General features: G+C 45.7%; 1 protein-coding gene across 2 annotated transcripts in view; it reads right to left on the bottom strand.

Moving 5' to 3' along the window:
* PEPD (peptidase D) overlaps positions 1 to 20385 on the bottom strand; it is a 177179-nt gene that overhangs the window by 103080 nt on the left and 53714 nt on the right. For both annotated transcript variants that reach the window (XM_083165224.1, XM_083165225.1), the window contains 2 exons: positions 7120 to 7195; positions 2497 to 2543 (listed from right to left, as the gene is read on the bottom strand). In XM_083165224.1, the coding sequence (XP_083021350.1) occupies positions 2497 to 2543; positions 7120 to 7195 (123 nt within the window). The remainder of the gene's footprint in view (positions 1 to 2496; positions 2544 to 7119; positions 7196 to 20385) is intronic.

The raw sequence follows: 20385 nt of genomic DNA, 5'->3' as shown, positions 1-20385 counted from the left end.
CTGTAAATATTTCTCTCTCTCGCAGGTTTCAATGCTGGAATATATGTTTAGCTTCTTGCCCTATATATGAAGCCATTTGGAAATCAGAATATGCCTGGAAGAAGTGTTTGTCCTTTATCTTACTGATGGGTGAACACAGAGAATCCCCGCGAAGGACTAGCGTCGCTATACGGAGCCACATCCAGCAAGGAGCATCTTCTGGCTGGCTGTCTGCAGGCGTCTGGGATAACAGCATTATGATTGTCCAGATGCAAGGGGCCGGAGTGTTTGCCAAGTTTGGCGCTGCTGTGCTTCTCTTCGCACTGGATTATTACATTTTATTGGATTTGCAAAATTGCGTGTATCTACCTGCATGTGTGTGACACAACTAAATACCCTAAATGACCAAGCCGTAAAAAAAAACAGTTGGGAGGCCAGGATGGCCGACAACCTTGACTACCAGCCAGGGACGGCCACAACCTACATAGCCTCCACAGCCAGCCAGCGCGGCCGACATCCACAACAGCCAGCAAGGGCAGCCGACAACCGCCACAGCCAGCCGACAACTGCCACCACGAGTCAGGACCGCCAACAACCGTGACTACCAGCCAGGGTAGCCAACATCCGCCACAGCCAGCCAGCTAGGGCAGCCGACAACCGCCACAGCCAGCCAGGGCAGCTGACAACTGCCACCACCACAACCAGCCAGTCAGCGTGGCCAATTACCTCCATAGCCAGGGCGGCTGACAAACTCCACCACCACAGCCTTCCAGGGCAGCTGACAACTGCCACAGCCAACCAGCCAGAGCAGCCACTTATATAGCATTTTAAAATAAGTTTTAAAAATGTTGGGTACCAGCTTCAACTTTTAAAGTTTCAATATGGACATCAGGAAGACATTAACTAAAACTAAAGATGGTAATGTGCCCCTGACACACACACACACACACACACACACACACACACACACACAAAGTGACAGAGGCAGCCATGTTTTGCCTCCGTTTGATCACTGGTTTGGCACACAAAATGGCTACCTATGAGGGTGACACCGGTCAATTAGGGACTATTATGTACCTCAGTCCTACACAAGATGGAATACTATGACCAAATGAGTAAATAAACTTTCTGAACCAATACAAAGATTCAAACTGTATTCTACTAAGCGGATATACCATCGGTGTAATCCAGCGACTTCCGTATGTTCATATACTCGGTCTGGTGTGTGACTATGATCTCCATCGTACCTCTAATGTGCTACCTGATACGATCCCTCAGTAACATCAGAAGCAGCCATGTTAATTAGAGGATCACTTAGAAACGCCTGTAACTCACGAGGCACAGCAATGGCTGCATGCCCAATTGAGCACATTTCAGATGAGTTTTTCCAGATAATTGCCTCCGATATTTGCCTCACGGTTAACCAGCCATAAGTTGGGAACGGCGAGCAAAAATAAATCAAGCAGACAAGACAAAAACTGTTCAAGATTAATGAATGTATTTAGGTAAATAGGAGAAAGAAAATCTTGGTCAAATAGAATGTATTTGTTGTCTGTCTGGGAACGATGGAGCACAATTGCACAGTGGTGAGAATTGCTGTCTCCCAGTGCTGAGGCTGTGGGTCTAAGTCCAACCGTGGCACTATTTCTGTGGAGTCTGTATGTACTCCCAATTGTTCCTGAAAACATACAGGGGAATTGGAAATCTGTATATGTGTGGGTGTGGTATATGGCACCGGCAGTTGGGATCCCGACAGTCATTAGCCCGACTGACCGGACTCAGACAGCGGGGCGAGCGCAACAAAGCCACTTGCGGGCTTGCCACACTATTCTATTCTCCCTCTATGGGGGTCGTGGACCCCACGAGGGAGAATAGCCGATGGCCGTCGGGACCCCGAGTGTCAGGGTTTTGACTGTCAGGATCCAGACTGTCGGGAAACTGTCCGGCACCCATACGTGTCTGGTCTCCCATTTAAAGGGGTGGGAGATCGGAGGGTGCAATTCAATTGTTTTCTGTGTTGATCACCCACAAAGGTATATATACAAACAGTATAAATAATCAATTGGATGGACACTGAAAAGCTTTAATGAGTGAGCTGGTAGCGTTCTAAATGTTTTATTAGTTAAATATTAGCGTGAATCAGTCATGCACACTCACTGGAGGAAGAACGTATTCATCCAATCTGTATGTAAGCACCCGGTGAGACAAATTGCAATTCTCATAATGAAGGGTTCATCCAAAAAAAAAGCCTTCAACTTAGCGCATGCAGAAACACCTTAATGTGACCAATATATGCATTTGCAAGAGAACAATGTAAGCCGTCGTCTGACTGCTTGTTATGGGTTAGCAGGACAGAACATTAAATATAAATTATACCGTGTGAGACACAGAGAGAATGTATGACAGGGAGGGTGTGAGGGCGCCTCTCAGCCGGAGACAAAACCTCATTGTGTCACCGCTAGGAATGCTGCTAACAAGGGGCTCGTTACGGCCATACACCACTGGAGAATGACTTACCTCTCCAGCTCGTACTCCTTCATCCCGACTCTTGCAGCCTTCATGACCTGCAGTGAAAGGACAAATTCCGGTGAGGACGGTGCGGCTGATTGGCCGGTAGGTCCCGGAGTGATTCAAATTAATGGTCATTTATGGACAAAATGTACAAAACAATAGAATAAACTAGAAGATGGTGCAGAGCATATTCTATGGGATACAGTCACTAGGTCTACAAGCATTAGGTCGACATGACTGAAGGTCGACATGGGAATTAGGTCAACATGGGCAAGGTCGACAGTCAAAAGGTCAAAATGGGGTTTTTCACCTTTTTTGTGCCGACAGGCGGTATTTCATGCCCTACCATCCACTGAGTCATGGTGGGAGAATAACAGTGTGCCGAGCATAGCGAGGCACCGTGCCCAAAGCATGGCAAGCTCAGCGAGCCATGGGAGGGGACAGGGTGCTACGTTTCAGTGTCCATGTCGACTTTGTCGAAGTTCGGGACAAAAAAAAGTCGACCTAATGCTTGTGTCAACCTAATGACCCTGTCGACCTAACCCATGTCAAACTTCAGTCATGATGACCTTTCAGTGGTGTCGACCTAATGCTTGTCGACCTAGTTGCTGTCTATCCAATGATCCATACCCTATTCTCCAGTACAGACATTGACCGATCATCCGCAGCATAGCTCTCGCTATCGATATCCTACGTCATCATGCATCGTTAATGATATTGTGCGTACACACTAGACGATACGCACAGTGGCGTATCTATAGAGGGTGCAGGGGATGCAGCTGCTATGGGGCCCGAAGGTTGGGGGGGCCCGAGAGCCCAGCAGATGATCCCCTGCACTCTGTCAAAGTGTGTCCGCCTGTGAACGCCTGCTGCTGGCGCATGTGAATGGGAGGCTCCCGCTCCGGTCCCTGGCGCAGATTACACCATAACCAATCCACCTGGAGCGGTGATGGTGTTGTGACGAGTCCCAGCGGAGGGGTTTGGCGGCTCCGCCCCCACTCAAACCCCCACAGATCGTGTTAAGTACCAGCGGGGGGATGTCTGGCATGATGACACACAGTGGGGTATCATGACCTGGTGGCTCTCCCCTCCCTGTCCCGCCCCAGCTGTGATGAGATCCAGCTGGGGACCAGGGTGGCTCTCTCCTCCGGCGTCTGTCATGATGAGACCCAGCAAGGGGGAAGGGCAGAACTTGGCGGCTTCCCTCTCTGCCACTCCCCAGCGCCGATGTAATTTTCAACAGCAGCAGCCGAATCGGAGGGGCTGCAATGTGCACGAGTCGTGACCCTGACAAGCAAATAACAGGTCAGTGCTGCCACCTCCTATACCTAGCCCAGTGCCCCCCCATCTAGCCAGCTGCCCCAGCCCAGTGCCCCCCATTTAGCCAGTTGTCCCCAGCCCAGTGCCCCCCATCTAGCCAGCTGTCCCCAGCCCAGTGTCCCCCCATCTAGCCAGCTGTCCCCAGCCCAGTGTCCCCCCATTTAGCCAGCTGGCCCCAGCCCAGTGCACCCCCATCTAGCCAGCCGACCCTAGCCCAGTGTCCCCCCATCTAGCCAGCTGTTGTTGCCCCCCCCCCCCCCGATCTAGCCAGCCATCCCCATCCCAGTGCCCCATCTAACCAACCATCCTTCTTTTCCAGCCTGGTGGTCCCTCTCAATCTGCCACCTTGCCACCCTTTTCCTTCTTGATCAGCTAACTGCCCTCCGCTTAGAGAGTCACCCCTATTCCAGACTGGCGATTGCCCCTCCCAGTAGAGCAACCCTACCTGCTCAAAGACCCCCCCCCCCATGTGACTCACACTCCTCTTACTAAATTTGCCTGCACATAGTTTAACATAGGGAAGCAAAATGACCGGCGGTGGGGATGCCAGTAGTCAGAATACCAACACTGGCATCCCAATGGATGGAATCACAACAGTAGGTATACTTAACCCCCCCCCCGTATCCTTAACCATCTTCCCACGTACCCTAAACCCTCTGTGTAAGCTTTACCAGTCTCCATCCTGCCTGGTCTTGCCTTCTACTGTGTTATATCACCCCTCCTCACCTACTATTTTGACCCCAAGTCCCCCTCCCTTTTCTGGCAGAGTGCTGGGGGGGCCTCTTTCGAAATTTCACTATGGGGCCCAGACAGGTCTAGTTACGCCCCTGGATACGCATACTATTGTGCATAGTGTTTACTATATCTAGTGTGCACGCAAACAGTGCTGAAGGTCACAGCAGCCAATGAGATTCTTCAACTCATCTCTGTAGTGCAGATTAATAGATTATAGCTAATGTCTGATTGGTGCAGAAACTTCTGCTATACAGATGTGATTGTAAACTCAGCTACCTGATACGGAAAAGCCATTACACCAATGCGATGTCAACCCATCTCCCCTAGGTCCAGCGTGGACGATTGTTATTATGGGATTACCCTCTCCAGGTACTGTAGTTCTCGGGTGTGGCATAGAATGTCTACATCGGACAGACTGTTAACCCCATATGGTCAACATGAAAAAAGTACACAGTGGAAAAAGTCAACAAGAGTTTGATATTCAAAACAAAAATCGACACAGAAATGGTTGACAAGTTTTTGTGTGATATTTTGTGCGTTTAATCACCTCTAATTCCAATTAGTGTAGTGCGTCTGCTCACCACGTTTTAGGCATGGTGCCATGCTGCCTTCAGCATAGGTTACTATTCCCAATCGTGGTCCACATGGATGGCAAATGAAGTAAAAAATATATATATATGTGGGGCTTTAACATTGTCATGTAGACCATAAGCCTGCTTTTACCTGTTGACTTTCTGAACCTGCAGACCTAGGATGTCTATCTAGACAGTGTGGATATAATTATGCTGCTGGTAGTACGGACAGAACCCAATCAGTATGTAAATGAAAGGTCTCAGATGGTGAGAAAAAAACTCAATGAGGTCGCTAGTCAGACAGTGATGGGAATCGGTACATCTATCAGAATGAACTTAGGTTTACAGTCATTAGGTCGACCCCACTAGGTCGACATGGGCCAAGGTCGACATGACTTAAGGTCGAATTTGCATAAAGGTCGACATGATGAAGGTCGACTGGTCATAAGGTCGACATGGGTTTTTCACTGTTTTTTGATCCGAATGTCGACACAGTCGACATGGACACAGTTGGCAATGAGAATCGGACGCTCGCAATGCTTCGGGCACGGTGGCTCGCTTCGCTCGCCACAGCTTTAATAACCTCCTCCACGCCCTAGTGGATGGTAGGGCATGAAATACCGCCTGTCGGCACATGTCGGCTCAAAAAACAGTGAAAGACCCCATGTCGACCTTCCTCATGTCAACATTTATGCAAATTCGACCTTAAGTCATGTCGACCTTGGCACATGTCGACCTTAAGTCAGGTCGACCTTCCTGCCAGTCGACCTAATGACTGTAGACCTAAGTTCATTCTAATAGATGACCACTTCCCATTTGTTGCCTTCTATAGATATCTACAGCATGAAAGTTATCATGAACCTTCCATGAAAGATTGTACAGAGAATGACCAATATTACCAAACATATTTATAGACCTTGCACCTTATTAATTTAAACAATATATATATAAAAATACATTAATGGATGAAACTCCCATACCCTCCAACATGACCCTCTCCATTAGGTGCAAGATGCTCTGTTCCTGGACTTCACCCTTAATTTATGATTGCCATCACCTGTGTTGAACTACAGTAGTTCATTTATAAGAAAGGTGTGGCAACACAGGTGATGGCAATCATATGAGTAAGAGGGAAGTCCTGGAACAGAGCATTTTGTACCGAATGGAATGGGTCATGTTGGAGGGTATGTACTCTTGCTATAAGAAAAGCCTCAGAGTGCGACCTGCCGGATGATATACTGTAAAGGGGATATCACCTATGTGGGAACCCTCATAATTGCCTACTGTACTGTACACTTTGACAGAGTACATGTCGACATTCGGGACAAAAACGTGAAAAACTCATGTCGATCTTTTGACTGTCAACCTTCCCATTGTCGACCTAATGCTTGTGTCAACCTTCCAACACTGACAATCTAAGCTCTGTCTACCTTCATTGGTCGACCCAATGACCTATAATAACCCTCCCAGGAGATGATTCAAAGATTGGAGAGAGGTAAAGTACCAGCCTATCAGCTTTACTAAGTATCAGTTTTTAAAAACACAGCCTAAACATAGCAGGAGTTGGTTTGTACTTTATCTCTCTCCAAGATTTCAACCAAGCCCATATTGTCCAAGGAAGAAAAAAAAAGTCCTACTGATATAAAGAAATAGCGGAGAAGTATCGAATGAAGACCGACAGAGGACATGACTCAGCTACGAATAAGTCATTTACAAGCCAATAAAGTAATCTGATGGCGGTAACCCAATCTAGGCTGGTTGCACGCAGACAGGCTTATTAAGAAGCTGAGACTGATTGGACAGCGCATAGACCCTGTCACCATGGCGGCCAACGAGTTAATGTAAGTCATTTCCCCAACAGTTGCTGATCATAGAAATGAGTTATACTGGGACATTTCCATTACTATGCGTAGAAGACAAGGAGCACGATAATCAATATACAATTACTGGGATGTGACAGAGTACAGCTGGCAAACAGGGCCTGGCGCGGAGGACGGCTTACCTCTTTGTGCGCGTCGCTGGACACCCTGTTTGTGTAGCGCAGGACCTCCAACTCCATGTCCGTCTTAAACACGCGACTGTCAAGGGGAGAAGGGGAGAGAACACAGAAGCAAAAATGTTAATGAGCAGAGTATTCTGCATGGTCAATGCTGCATGTTCAGAAGAATTTCCTGACAAGAACAATAAAATACATTAAATCTATGCTACTGTGTAACACCATTCTGCCCCTGGGGAACACAGTTAATTTGGTTTACGGTACCAAAAAAAGGCATCCTCGTCCTCATTTCTAAACTCCATAAATTAGCAGAGATTACATTATGGACGCAGATTTCACAGACACATTTTCCAAAGATTTAAAGAAGAAAATATGGTACTTATATGTTAGTTGGGCGCCCACTATAGTTAGTACGCTCATAACCCCACTATCCATGTCCGCGTGGAGTCGATTCTATATAGTGTGGTGAGCTCAGCGAGCCACCGAGCCTGAATCATGGTGAGCGTAGCGAGCCCCGGGAGCGGACGCGTAAAACTAAGCAAATAGCTTAGTGGGCGCCCAACTAACATAAGTACCGAAAACATATATTTTTAAAACACAGTCTTTATTTGATGGTTTGTACGTCAGGCTTTCACACCGCTGTGTTAGCAAAGTGTCATAAGGTCACTGCGTATTGGCCCAGGAAAAGCAGGACGCGCGCACCCGATCGGATGAGGACATCTCTGAGGGCATAGGACGGTAGATGATCGTTGTGCAGGCTGGTAGGAACCTGCGTACATCAAGGGGCCTTTGGGTTGACATAGCTTTGCAGTCAATAAGTCGACCAGTATTGGTCAACATGGACAATAAGTCTACACGGTAATGGTCAACATGCGTTTATGAATTTTCAGACTTTAAAAATGGACACCAAAAATACCCCCTCAGGTTGACCTTTTCTCGTGTCGACTAATTCAGTGTTGACCTGTTGCTTGTGTCATCTTTGTACATACTGATTCTTTGGGGTCGACCTACAGTAGACATTTTGGACCTATGATCTACCGTTCTGGATTAAAAGGGTCAACGCCAACAGATCGACATGCACAAGGTCAACATTAGCTAAATGTCAACATGGAACATGTGTTTTTTACGCTTAGTTATCTTTTATCGATATCGACACCTGAGCACGTGGGCCCTTGCCACGCTTTCCCGTTCCCAGTCAGAGTCCACATGGATTTTAAAGTATGCAAAAGTAAAAAAAAATCCTGAAACAAAATCCTAAAAAACTCATGTCGACCTTTTCATGTGTCAACCATTGCCATGTTGACCATTTGCTTTGCATCAACCTAGTGCACATCGCACTTTTGGTGTTGATCTATTGACTTCCTAAGCAGATACCATGAGCCACACCCACGGTCCGGACACTCAGCCTGAGAACAGACAATCTGGATGTGTGTGTTGTGTGTGTGATCGTCATTTGTACTTTAACCCTCTGCATAGACATTGCCTCTCCGCTGCTCCCAATGGGCCCCTTGGTTATGGAATGATGATCTCTTGCTGTGGCTCAGCCACAGGCACTAGGATGAGTCCCAGATCCTCTTATGTACTTCAAACTCTATTATCCTGCTGTCTGACATTCTGGGGGAAATTTACTAAAGGAAATTTGTAAGAAAATAGGTGTATTTGTATCCAGAAATACACTTATTTTTGACATTTACTATACCGAAAATACAGCAATTCGTATTCGTATTGATGTGCTATCAATACGAATACGAATTGCCGTGTTTTCGGGATAGTAAACGTCAAAAATAAGTATATTTCTGGATACAAATACCCCTATTTTTTTACAAATTTCCTTTAGTAAATTTCCCCCTCTGTCTCAGGCCTGAGAGGCTCCCGCCACCTCGCAGATCCCAATTGTTTTTTATTTAAGATGCTGCAACTGCCCCTCCCTGTGATTCTAGTCATCCACAGCGATAGGACTGGTAACAATAACAGCACTCATTGTAGAACTGTGGCGGCTACGTCGCTACCTCCTCCCTCTGAGCACGAGATTAGTATTAACTCTGAGATCGGCAACAAGGGCTGACAGTCACTCCTAGCAACGTACAAATGATACTGTAGCATTACTTACAGATAGGGATTTCTTCATCTACATTAACAATTGTAGCCAGCATTTCCCATAGCAAGCTTAGCTTTCAAATGAAACAGACAAGCACCTCATGTTGCCTGTCTGTCTGTCTCCCCCTCCTATCTATCTCCATTCCTGCCCTACCCTTACATACGCCCCCCACCTCTCCCTACCACTCATTCTCCTTACCTACTCTCTATCACTATTCTCTTCCAGTCCTATCCTGTCTCCTTCCCTGCCCTACCCTTACCTACTCCCTACCACTATTCCCTTCTAGTCCTATCCTGTCTCCTTCCCTGCCCAACTCTTACCTACTCCCTCCACCTGTCCCTACCACTTTTCCTTCTCTGTATCCAATATGCTAATTAAAGTTGGGTTGTGCAGATTCGGATTTACCCGGATCTACAAACTGGATGTTATTGGCTGTCCTGTGTTCTGGCTCCGAAACAGTCATGGACCATGACCAATAGTGTACGTGTGCAAAGAACGTGCCCCAAACCACAACATGCGGTGGAAAAAAATGAAACCATTCTGCTTGGGCACACTGTGCTGGGCATACTCCGGAGAATTCATGTAAAAGGTGCAATGCATGCACCAGTGCCAAATGCCCCCAATAATAGGCTAGGATTGAGGCACTGGGGTTCTAGTTATGCTCTAATCACATCCGCAGATAGAGGAAAGCTGAGCAAGGCCTTTACTGATCTGAGAAATTATAGAATTAGTCCATGATGTGGAATATTCACCAAGGACACTAATTTAACCAGCTGTATTTTGGGGGAGATGCAATTACTGACAGTTTGTACGCACCCCGAGGGAGGGGAATCTCATTTACGGAGTGTGCCGGGAAAGCGGATGCTCTGCTTCCCAATCCACGCCTTAGCTGGGTAATCTGTTTAATGCAGCGTGCAAGGGCTTGGGGGAATGTATGTGATAGAGAAGGTATGGAATCAGGAACCAAGTGGCAACTATAGAAACATTTCCGACCGGAACCCCAAGTGGCGCACTCGAACGTCACGGGCAAGGACGTCAGCATAACAGATGTGAGGGCTTCTGTCAGTCCTGGAAACAACGTAGATGAGAGAGACAACAGTTCCAGGGGCCTTATTTTGGTTCATTCTTTCTGACAAAATCCTTCTTAGATGGACAAAACCATGTGCACTGCAGGGGGGCAGATGTAACATGTGCAAAGAGAATTAGATTTGGGTGAGTAATTTTGTTTCTGTGCAGGGAAAATACTGGCTGCTTTATTTTTACACTGCAATATAGATCTCACTTTGAAGTAAAACCCCACCCAAATCTAATTCTCTCTGCACAAGTAACACCTGCCCCACCTGCAGTGCACATGGTTTTGCCCATCTAAGAAGGATTTTGTCAGAAAGAATGAACCAAAATAAGGCCCCAAGAGGGGGGTACGTAACACATCCGAAAACCCTCTACAAACTTCCTATGCTATCTCCACATTCTAGGCATGTGCGAATGACGATATGCTGCTTTTGACAACGTAAAAAAAAAAAAACACACAGAAACTATTTCACTGGCATCTAATTAAACACAGCAGAAAAAAATAAAATCTCACAACCCATAATGAGGTTTAGAGGAACGCTGCCACACATAGCCTCGTGCCTTAATTGCAGCTTACACAATCGACTGCTTTGGACCTGGATTCACAACCCTGACATCTGCCTCCTTGGCTCCAGATGCCAATTAGATTGTGTTCACAGACACCTTTCACCTCCCGCTTACTAAAGGAACGCAGAGAGTCTAAAAATACATCGGGCAAATGATGCCTTCCAACAGGATGACAACGAAGGAAGATTCTCAGGAGGTATGAAAAAATGACTCCCCGGCTCTCACTGGGCAGGAACGTGGGTACAGCATTTGCCCATCCATACGTGGCAGATCTATGAGTTGTTTGAAGAGGTCTTTATCGAGATTTCAAATCAGTTGATCCCATATGGGTGGGTTAATGCGCTACTGCTGTCAGTCAGGGAGGAAAACTTAGGATGCTGTGTTTGCAGATGGCCCAATCAATGATGCAGCATCATACAGAAACAATACTTGGGGGAGGTGGGTACAGAAAAGGTTCTTAATTCAGCTGTACAAAATAAATGCTTGCCTACACTCATGTTCAATAATGACCGAATCTGGGACAGTAGTGACCCTCATCCATCTGTTGGTGGAAGTAGCCTCCCAGACTACCAGCCCAGGACTAACACCAAAACTATCCTTGGTGTAACAGTAGAGAAGGGATGGGGAACCTTCAGCCCTCCCGCTCTTGTTGAACTATGCATTCCCAGCATGCCCTGCAACAGTTTTAGCTGGGATGTGTAGTTCAACAACAGCTGGAGGGCAAAAACGTTCCTCACAACTGCTGTAGAAGGGCAGCCACGCGTTATCTGATCAGTGCATTCAACGTTCATCTCGAGTTATTCACACACAGTTAGGAAACGGTCAAAGAGGGTAATTCAGACCTTTTCTCACTGGAGATGAATTTGCAGCGTTCAGTTAAGATGCCGCCCCGCTAGAGTGAAATCCTGCCTTGCAAATGAATGTGCTCACTGTGTGGATGGATGTGTATGGCTACTCATCCATTCGCAGCTGAGCAAATATGTCCAAAACCAATCGTAACTGACTCACCATTGCGTGATTTCTACACTGGGCACCAGACATCGCAGGTGCCGCATAGCCAGAGACTTACTTGGCAACTGCGAAGAACACAGGCATGTCCGGCCTCCTACTGATGTCACACAGGCTCTGGCGCGCCTGCATTTTCCCTCACACTGCCAGCATTTTTTTGCAACTCTCAGAAAACCGGTTGGTCTCCACCCCTGCATGCCCACGTCCTATCACCTTGCGAACAGCGTGCATATAGAAATGGTAGCAGGATTTAATCGCAGGAATACCTCAGGCATGTGTGTTACGGGCCGTACGCATGTGCAGTGTATCAATAATCAGCCGCCCTGCAAATTCGCTGCCGTCAGATCAACCCCTAAGTCCACCTGTATACACATGACCAGGGACTTGATAGAGAGAGTAAGTCAGAATGTCGACACAGATCTTGATATGGATGTAATGTTGACATGCACGGTATGTCCCACTGTAGATCCAAAAGCCAATGCCAACATCATAGATTTAGGTTTAAGGCTATCACAGTAGAAAAAAATGTTATGTAGACATACCAATTGCCAACATTAGAAGCATGTTGACATTCAGCATGTCAACATTGTGTGCCACAGCCGGCACATTCATATGGTTCATATTGTGATAAAATTACCAGTAACATAGCTATGTCACTATAACGGAGGGGGGAGACGGGTAGACCAGAGACAGGGCATGTTCGGGGAAAATGTAACATTAATTACATTTTAAAATCAGTAATAGTATCATATATATATATATATATATATATATATATATATATATACACACACACACATACTGTATATATATATATATATATATATATACACATACATACATACACACACACACACACATTGCTATAATGTTACCCAAGGACACTACAATCATCTAGTGGGTTAATGCGGACAGCTGGCCACTTCCTCCAGGTCTGATCAATGGCTCTCCGATCAGTAATTCTCCCACAGACAATAACTATTTTACAGGGAGCATCGGCCTGAAAGGCGATTAGCACCTAATATACAGTGTGCGCTGGACGTTTTTACTGGTCTGGGCAATCTAGGCGGAATACAAAGAGCGGAGATGATTAATATGGCGCAGCACGCGTCAACTGGATGCACACGGTCTGTTTATACAGAGCACCATAAGTCCGGTCTACCCGGAGCAGCCAGGGTCTGGAGACTTTAAAAGTAATTATGCTGCTAATTATCTGACTGATATGAGCACCCATGAATATCTCATTACCATGACAGCCGAACGTGACACTTGGAAAGCCTGGCTTTGTCATTACTGATCATGGGCTAATCCTGCTAGAAGAAGAAAAAATGTCTATCAGGATTTGAGGGATTAGTTACATTACAATCCATTTTCACTGCGGAAACGTTAATCCCCCAGATCTTTGTGCCCCTGTAAGTAAAAAGCTTGGACACTAAGCAATGGCTCAAAGTATTCTCAATATATAACACAGTGCATCAAACATTATATGTATGGGGAAGTCCTTTTAGAACGGACTTCCCCGTATACAGAGGAGAATCGTGTTCACTTTCTTACTTTCCTGAGATCGGAGTATTAAGTGAAGTTTAAAGGGGGGAAGCTTTACTGACAGAAAGGGCAAAATGCGTTGGGACACAAAATCCTGTACCGCCTAATATTCCTTAACTAAGATTAAGGATTATCCGTTGTTGCCTATATGAATCAGGCACATGAGACTAGCATATAGAAGACTGTTAACATCATCTTTGCAGGCAATGGGAGGATGATTCGAAGGGTGAAACGCATGGATGAAAGATTTAATGTTTACATATCAGGGTAGATACAGAGTTAAACGTATACAGTATGCCTGTTAGCAGAACATAGTTGCCATGTTTTTGCACTCATATTGCCGAAAACCAAGCTGACAGGAGAACAAGAAATGCAGTTCTAACGCATTTTGCTCGTACCTCCACCTGCAACTGATGAAGCCTAGCTGGCTGGAATGGGGTAGCCTCACTCAAGGTATGTCAACACAACTGCATGCTAGAAACCGTTGGGTGCCCATTTCCAGACGTATTCCTTTAAGTCTACATGCATATTGGTACTGCCGGGTACCAGAAACTAGCATGCGTGTATGTGCCGGTTGGCTGTAGAGAAGCTAATCACTGGGCATGGTTTTAAATCCTGTGCCCTCTAACATCAACCTGCGAAGCCACTCTACCTGGATGCCAGGCAGCTACTGACCCAGGAGCTGCAGGTAGTCAGCAATGCCTGTCAGGAGCGGGTCAAATGCGCATGTGAGTTTTCATCCAGAAATTCCAAATCTTGGGATTGTCATGCCGGTAAAAATTGCCCGAAATCCTGGGATTTTAACCTGTAATTGGCTTTACAGGGTTGGCTGGAATCACACTCTAAATTCCCAAGATAACTGGTGCAGCTTCACCTCCACGACGGGCGACACAGGAGACGCATTTAACAGTCTTCTGCTGCTAGTTTGACGCATCTCCCCCTAAGTTTCCCAAACTTTCCTCATAGGCCGCAATTGAGCAGCCAGTAAAATGCTGAAAATACTTTCTGGTGTCAATTTCAAATGGGATACAGTCAAGAGGGCTTAGGTAGACAGTTGAAATAGGTCGACGTGGCTAAGGTCAACAGGGTTGGAAGGTTGACAATGGCAAGATCGAGAGCCAAAAGGTTGTTACGAGTTTATTTTAGCATATCATGCCCTACCATCCAGTTCAGTGTGGTGGGAGAATAAAATATAGTGTGCCAAGCACAGCGAGCTACCGTGCCGGAACATTGCGAGCCAGCAAGGGGACACTGGTATACTAAGACTGTATCCATGTCGACATTTTGGACAAAAACCATGAAAAACAAATGCCGACCTTTTGACTATCAACATAACGCTTGTCTCGACCTTCCAACCCTGTCGACCTTAGTAATGCCCACCTATTTCAGGTGTTCTTCTAATCCCTGTCAACCTTCAGTGGACGAACCAAAAGCATGTCTACCTAAATTGGGTGGACTCAATGACCCATACCCCTTTTCAAATAGCCCCCCGCTGTTAGGACATGACAGATACAACAGTGTGCGGGCAGATGGAGCGGACTGGCATGAGCATTAAAAAGACTGCATTGTAGATGGAAAAGCCAAAAACACAGGATGGCATGAAATGGCATATAAATGACTCATTCTACGTTATTCTCACCCAAAAGGATCAAGCGTCTATTGTGATTTTAATCAGAGTTCCAAATCAAAAGAAAATTCAGACGCAGTGGAAGAGAATTAATTAATCGTTCCTGAAAAGCTTATTCAAATGAAGTCCGTGTTTGCAAGCAGGCAGACAATGGAAGAGAGCCCGCAGTTTATTTAACCCTTCCTCGTCTGCAAAGTTGGTGGGGTAAGCGGTAGTTAATGCGAGAGCCTATGAATATGTAATCGTGGGTCTAACAGGAACAGACTAATTTATTAGGGTGGGTATGAGGAAGCAGTCGGCATTTGCATAATAATAAAAACTGCGTAGAGTTTTATGCAAATGATTTTACTCTTAAAACCTCGGTGTGGGACGCCATGTAGATTTATCTCCGCCGGTTTTAAGCATATAGCATTTAATGAACCATTTTGAGGGCTTAAAATATTCATCGCTGGTAATATGGCCTTATCTATAGGAGGTATTATTCACAACTGTCCATATCTAAATGCAGACGGTCCTGTCGATGCAAGGGAGACTATAAACTTAAGGCTGTAGTTGAAGACGTTTCCGACATCACTGAATTACTTTTGCAGAAGAATATGGGACATTTTGCATAATGAAGAATCTGTAGGTTGGCTCGCACTGGTATAAAACAGGGCAAGCTGGAATCGCTGATCAGGACCTGGAAGATCAGCACCAACGTTACCCTGTGAAAGTGCTACTACTGTAGATAGCCTTTACTAAAAGAGGACCGACACCGACTCTGAGTGGGGGCTGCCATACTGTAGGCTGATGATGGTGCTTTATCTCTTATCACTCACATTTATTAAAAGGCAAAAAACTAATTACAAACAAATCTGGACCAATTAGGCTTTTTATTGGCATGATTCAGTCTATGGGACACCTAGGCAATTTATAAAGGTAGCCACGCCCTTCCTGGTCCCTGGAACCACCCCAGAAGAGCAGAAAATGCCTTTCCAAGAAAATCCATGCTTAAAACATTATACAGTATCCCTTATCCGAACTACGAGCCTTTTGGATTAGGGATTTTTTTTCATACCTACCTGGTCCCCCGGTGGTGCCCCGATGGTCCCCCAGCATCCACGGCGGCCTCAAGGATCCTCTTCAGCAGCATCTCCGGTCCCAGGGGTGCATTGCACGAGTGCCCCAGTGACATCACGGGCATTCACGCAATGCACCGCTGGGACCGGAGATGCCATTGAAGAGGATTCCGGAGGCTGCCGTGGACACCGTGGGATGAGGTAAGTATTAAAAAAATGGGGCTGGGGGGAAAACAAACAAAAATATTCTGAAAAACCACCGTTTTCGGAATATTTCAGTTTTCTGAATACACGGATAAGGGAGACCCAACCTGTACCATCATTAAAAATACAGTTTTAGGATCAGGGTAAGAACTGTTCCAGTCATTTAAACTCTAATTATGTTTAAGAACAATCACTGGGTCTTTATTATTTTTTATGTATAAGAAAGATATAAACATAACTTTGGTTTCCATTGGTGGAACCTTGCCTAGAAACGTGGTTTTCCCCACAAAACTACAACCTCAAGGTTCAAAACTGCATCCAAACAAAAGGACAAGACACAGCCTGGTATGCTCCAACAGAGGGCGTGGAAAAGGGACATTCTGCGCACCCTGACCAAAATCAGCAACTCAGACGTTTACTTCTATGAAAACCCTCTTTCCCTCAAAGTGATCTCAATTCTACAACATGGAGGTTGCAGAAGTAGAAAGCCTGATGTTTGTATCCTATACCTCACAGGCAACACTCGCCTAAGCTCAAAGTGTCTTCATCAGAACGAGCAAAGTTTGCACTCCATTACGGGTTTCCATCTTGGCTCGCAAACCTGTGCACTTCTTAAATTGTCTGATGAGGTCACCAAAGCAAATTTGCACATTTGTAAATTAGCCTGTGTGTGCTATAAACATGCGCTTTAGTTCTAAGTAGTTGTGTTTGTTTGTATTGTTTTTGGGCCAAGAGTTAAGGAAGGACACTTTCCAGAAATATGGGTCCAAGCAACACTATGAACCTCTCTGCAGCTTGGCTTACCCCGGATAACCGGACAGATGACTCCCACAACGGCGCACAGACCAGCTGGTTTATGCTCTGCTTTGGCACAAAGGCATTGTATTTGCAATACCGGGGTGAGGGTGTGCTAATCAGCAAGAGCGTTAAAGAAGAGACGTTGCCCATAGCAACCAATGAACTTCTAACTGACCTTTATATTTAACAGCAGTGGATAGGTTGCCAAGGGCTACGTCTCCACATTATTCTCTCTGGGGTTTGAAACATATCGCCTGAAATATTTAATATTACACCTAGAAGTCTTCCATCTTCCATCTGTATGTATATATTCCTAAGATCATTTAGAAACTCCGGAACGAACCGGTCCCGACAGCTGTAGGAAACCTGAAGCTAAGACTCTGGTTCATCTATTATATAATATTATCTCTGCACAGCAATGAAGAGATGTATAGGCCGGGGATAGATTTGTTGGCCTGTACTACATGGGAATTCATGTTCCGACAAGGAAAGCCCAGTAATTGTATGCGCAAACCCAGATCTAGAGAAGCGACGTTGGAAATGATCCATGCATAGAAAATTGCAGGGGATGGGAGTTGGGCGCGTGGCCTGCTGGGATCTCGCTGCAGACACCCCGGGAATCCTGACACCCTCAGGAAATTCTGCATTTATAATGGAAACCTGGCTCCCAAATGTGAAATAAAAAAAACCAAGTAAATGAATCCAGGCAGCTACGACGCACACAGACAGGTCTGTACAGGAAGACAAACGCAAAGTCGCTAAAATAGCAACGTTCTAAACATGGCCACCGACATTCAGCTCACAGGTAATACATGGCTGCGATCCAAGCGGGATACAGGGTTAGACTGAAGGCCCACTAATGCCACGGCCACTCACTGAGAACCAGTTCTGTCACCGCACATCAGCCTGACCAATCCACAAGCCACCTTTTTGTCGCAGGATATTACTACAGCATTAGGCTTCATTCTTGCAAATACTGGTAAAGCCCAATTGGGATATGGTCGGTTGGTCGACGTAATGATGTTCGACAGTCATAAGGTCGACACTGGTGGGTCCACATACTGCAAGGTGCACAGGTGTCTAGGTCGACATGGCTAAAGGTCAACAGGTGTCTAGGTCAAGATGAGACAAAGCATGGCGAGCGCAGAGAGCCATGTGAGGGGACGCGGTGCACTTAATACAGTGTCAATGTCGACTGTGACTTTTTGACTGTCGACCTAACCCATGTCGATCTAACGCATAGGTTGGCCGTGAGCCATTTCGACCTAGACACCTGTCGACCTAATGACTGCCGACCAACGGTGTCGACCTAATGACTGTCAACCATCATTAGGTCAGCCCAATGATCCCAACCTGCCCAATTAAAGATTAAGGACGGTACTTATATGTTAGTTGGGCACCTACTATAGTTAGTACGCTCATACCCCCACTATCCATGTCGGCATGGAGTTGAGTTTATATAGTGTGGCAAGCGCAGCAAGGGGAGGTGGAAAACTAAGCAAATAGCTTAGTGGGCTCCCAACTAACATATAAGTACCTTAATGACTTCCACTAAAAGTACAAATAGTTTCAGTTTATGGAGTATGATGCAGATTATTGAATAGACAGAGCCGTGGCTAGTTTGCAATATAATCCACTGTCACGCATCTATCCAACAGAATCAGTTCACAGGCATGCTCAATGTTTTCATCAGTTGTGGACTGGTGCCCGACTCCTTCTTCATGGCTGACACTTGAATCAATGGGTGATGCTCTTCTTTTGTGCAAATTGCAAGTGGGGCAAGCAACTACCTAGTTCATAGAACTTAAATATAACTGGATAATTCAATGCATCGCCATGGTGCCCTCCTAATACAGCATATAAACAACCAATTCTCCATCCACTGTTTAGACAACAAAGGTAAACAAGGCAGTACTCATCAGGCTTTTGAATAGACAAATATATTGAAAGCGCGAAGGTACATCTTACACCATTTCAGCCATTTTTGCAGATGGACAAAACCATGCTTTACTGCAGGTGGGGCAGATATAACAGGTGCAGAGAGTTAGATTTGGGTGAGGGGTGTTTAAACTGAAATCTAAATATGCAGTGTAATATAAAGCATCCAGTATTTTTACCCTGCACAGAAAGAAAAAAATAAAACACATCTAAATCTAACTCTCTCTCCACCTGTTACATCAACCCCACCTGCAGTGCAGCATGGTTTTGTCCATCTGCAAAAATGGCAGCCTTGGTAACAGGTGTGAATCAGGCCCTGGATACCAACAGCAAATCAACATCACTACAAAAGATCTATAAACTATGCTGGGGAAATTTAGAATAAAGACGCCAAAATTCATTTATTAACAGTTTCTTATATAGCAGAGCAAATTCCATTGCGCTAAACAAATGAAAAACAGTGATAAATCAAAATTGGGTAGTGACAGACAGACAGAGGTAGGAGGGCCTTGCTCGCAATCTTACGCTCTATAGGGAAATAGGCATTGATACACAAGAAAAGGTGATATATATTGCATGATGGTCACCAGATAGCAGAGGGTCTTGTTGGCTGGATGATACGGTGACCCAGCTATGTTGGCCAGGGGTCATGAGGATGGGAAAGTGAGAGATAATAGGTGAGGATATGTGAGGATGGGATAGGACAGGAAAGGTACATGAAGGTCATGTTGGCGGTTCTGGAATGTGATAGGCTGCCTGAAGAGGGGAGTTCTCAGGGAACGCAGGTTTGGAGAATGTCTTTGTGTGTGAGAAGGCATTCCACAGAGTGGGTGCAACCCGAAGAAAGCCCAGCAACCATGAATAAGAAGAAAGATGAAGAAAAATGGTTCCATCCTCCATCAGGACAATGCACCCGGCCACACAGGTTGCTCTGAGAAGCAGTATTTGGCCGAGAAAAAGATTGCAGTGCTAGAATACAATCCATACTCGCAAGACCTAGCGCTGCGTTACCTTTCTTTCCCCTGCAGCCTAATCTCAAGAGAACCTGTTTTGCATCAGTAACTGAGATAAAGAAGAAAAAGACGGCACTGGAGACAGCCAACAGATAATGAGCCAGAGCGCTGCATTGGCCAATGGGCAATAAGAATGCAGCGGTCTTTGAAAGCAGAAGGGATGGACAAAGAAGGAGAACGGAGTTAAAATTTACTTAATATTATTAAATGTAAAATGATAGCATCAGTCTCGTTATTTATTAGCCACACCTACTCTCTACTGTACTAGTAAGCCGGCTCAAAGCAAAAGCTTCGAAAGCTAGTCTGCTACCTTCTGTGTGACAAAGAGATGTAGTTTCACTCTCT

The sequence above is a fragment of the Crinia signifera genome, chromosome 11 (assembly GCF_055691185.1).
Source record: "Crinia signifera chromosome 11, ASM5569118v1, whole genome shotgun sequence".
NCBI classification, from domain to species: Eukaryota; Metazoa; Chordata; class Amphibia; order Anura; family Myobatrachidae; genus Crinia; species Crinia signifera.
The sequence above is the reverse complement of the archived record's forward strand: the minus strand, read 5'-3'. Positions and strand labels throughout refer to the sequence as shown.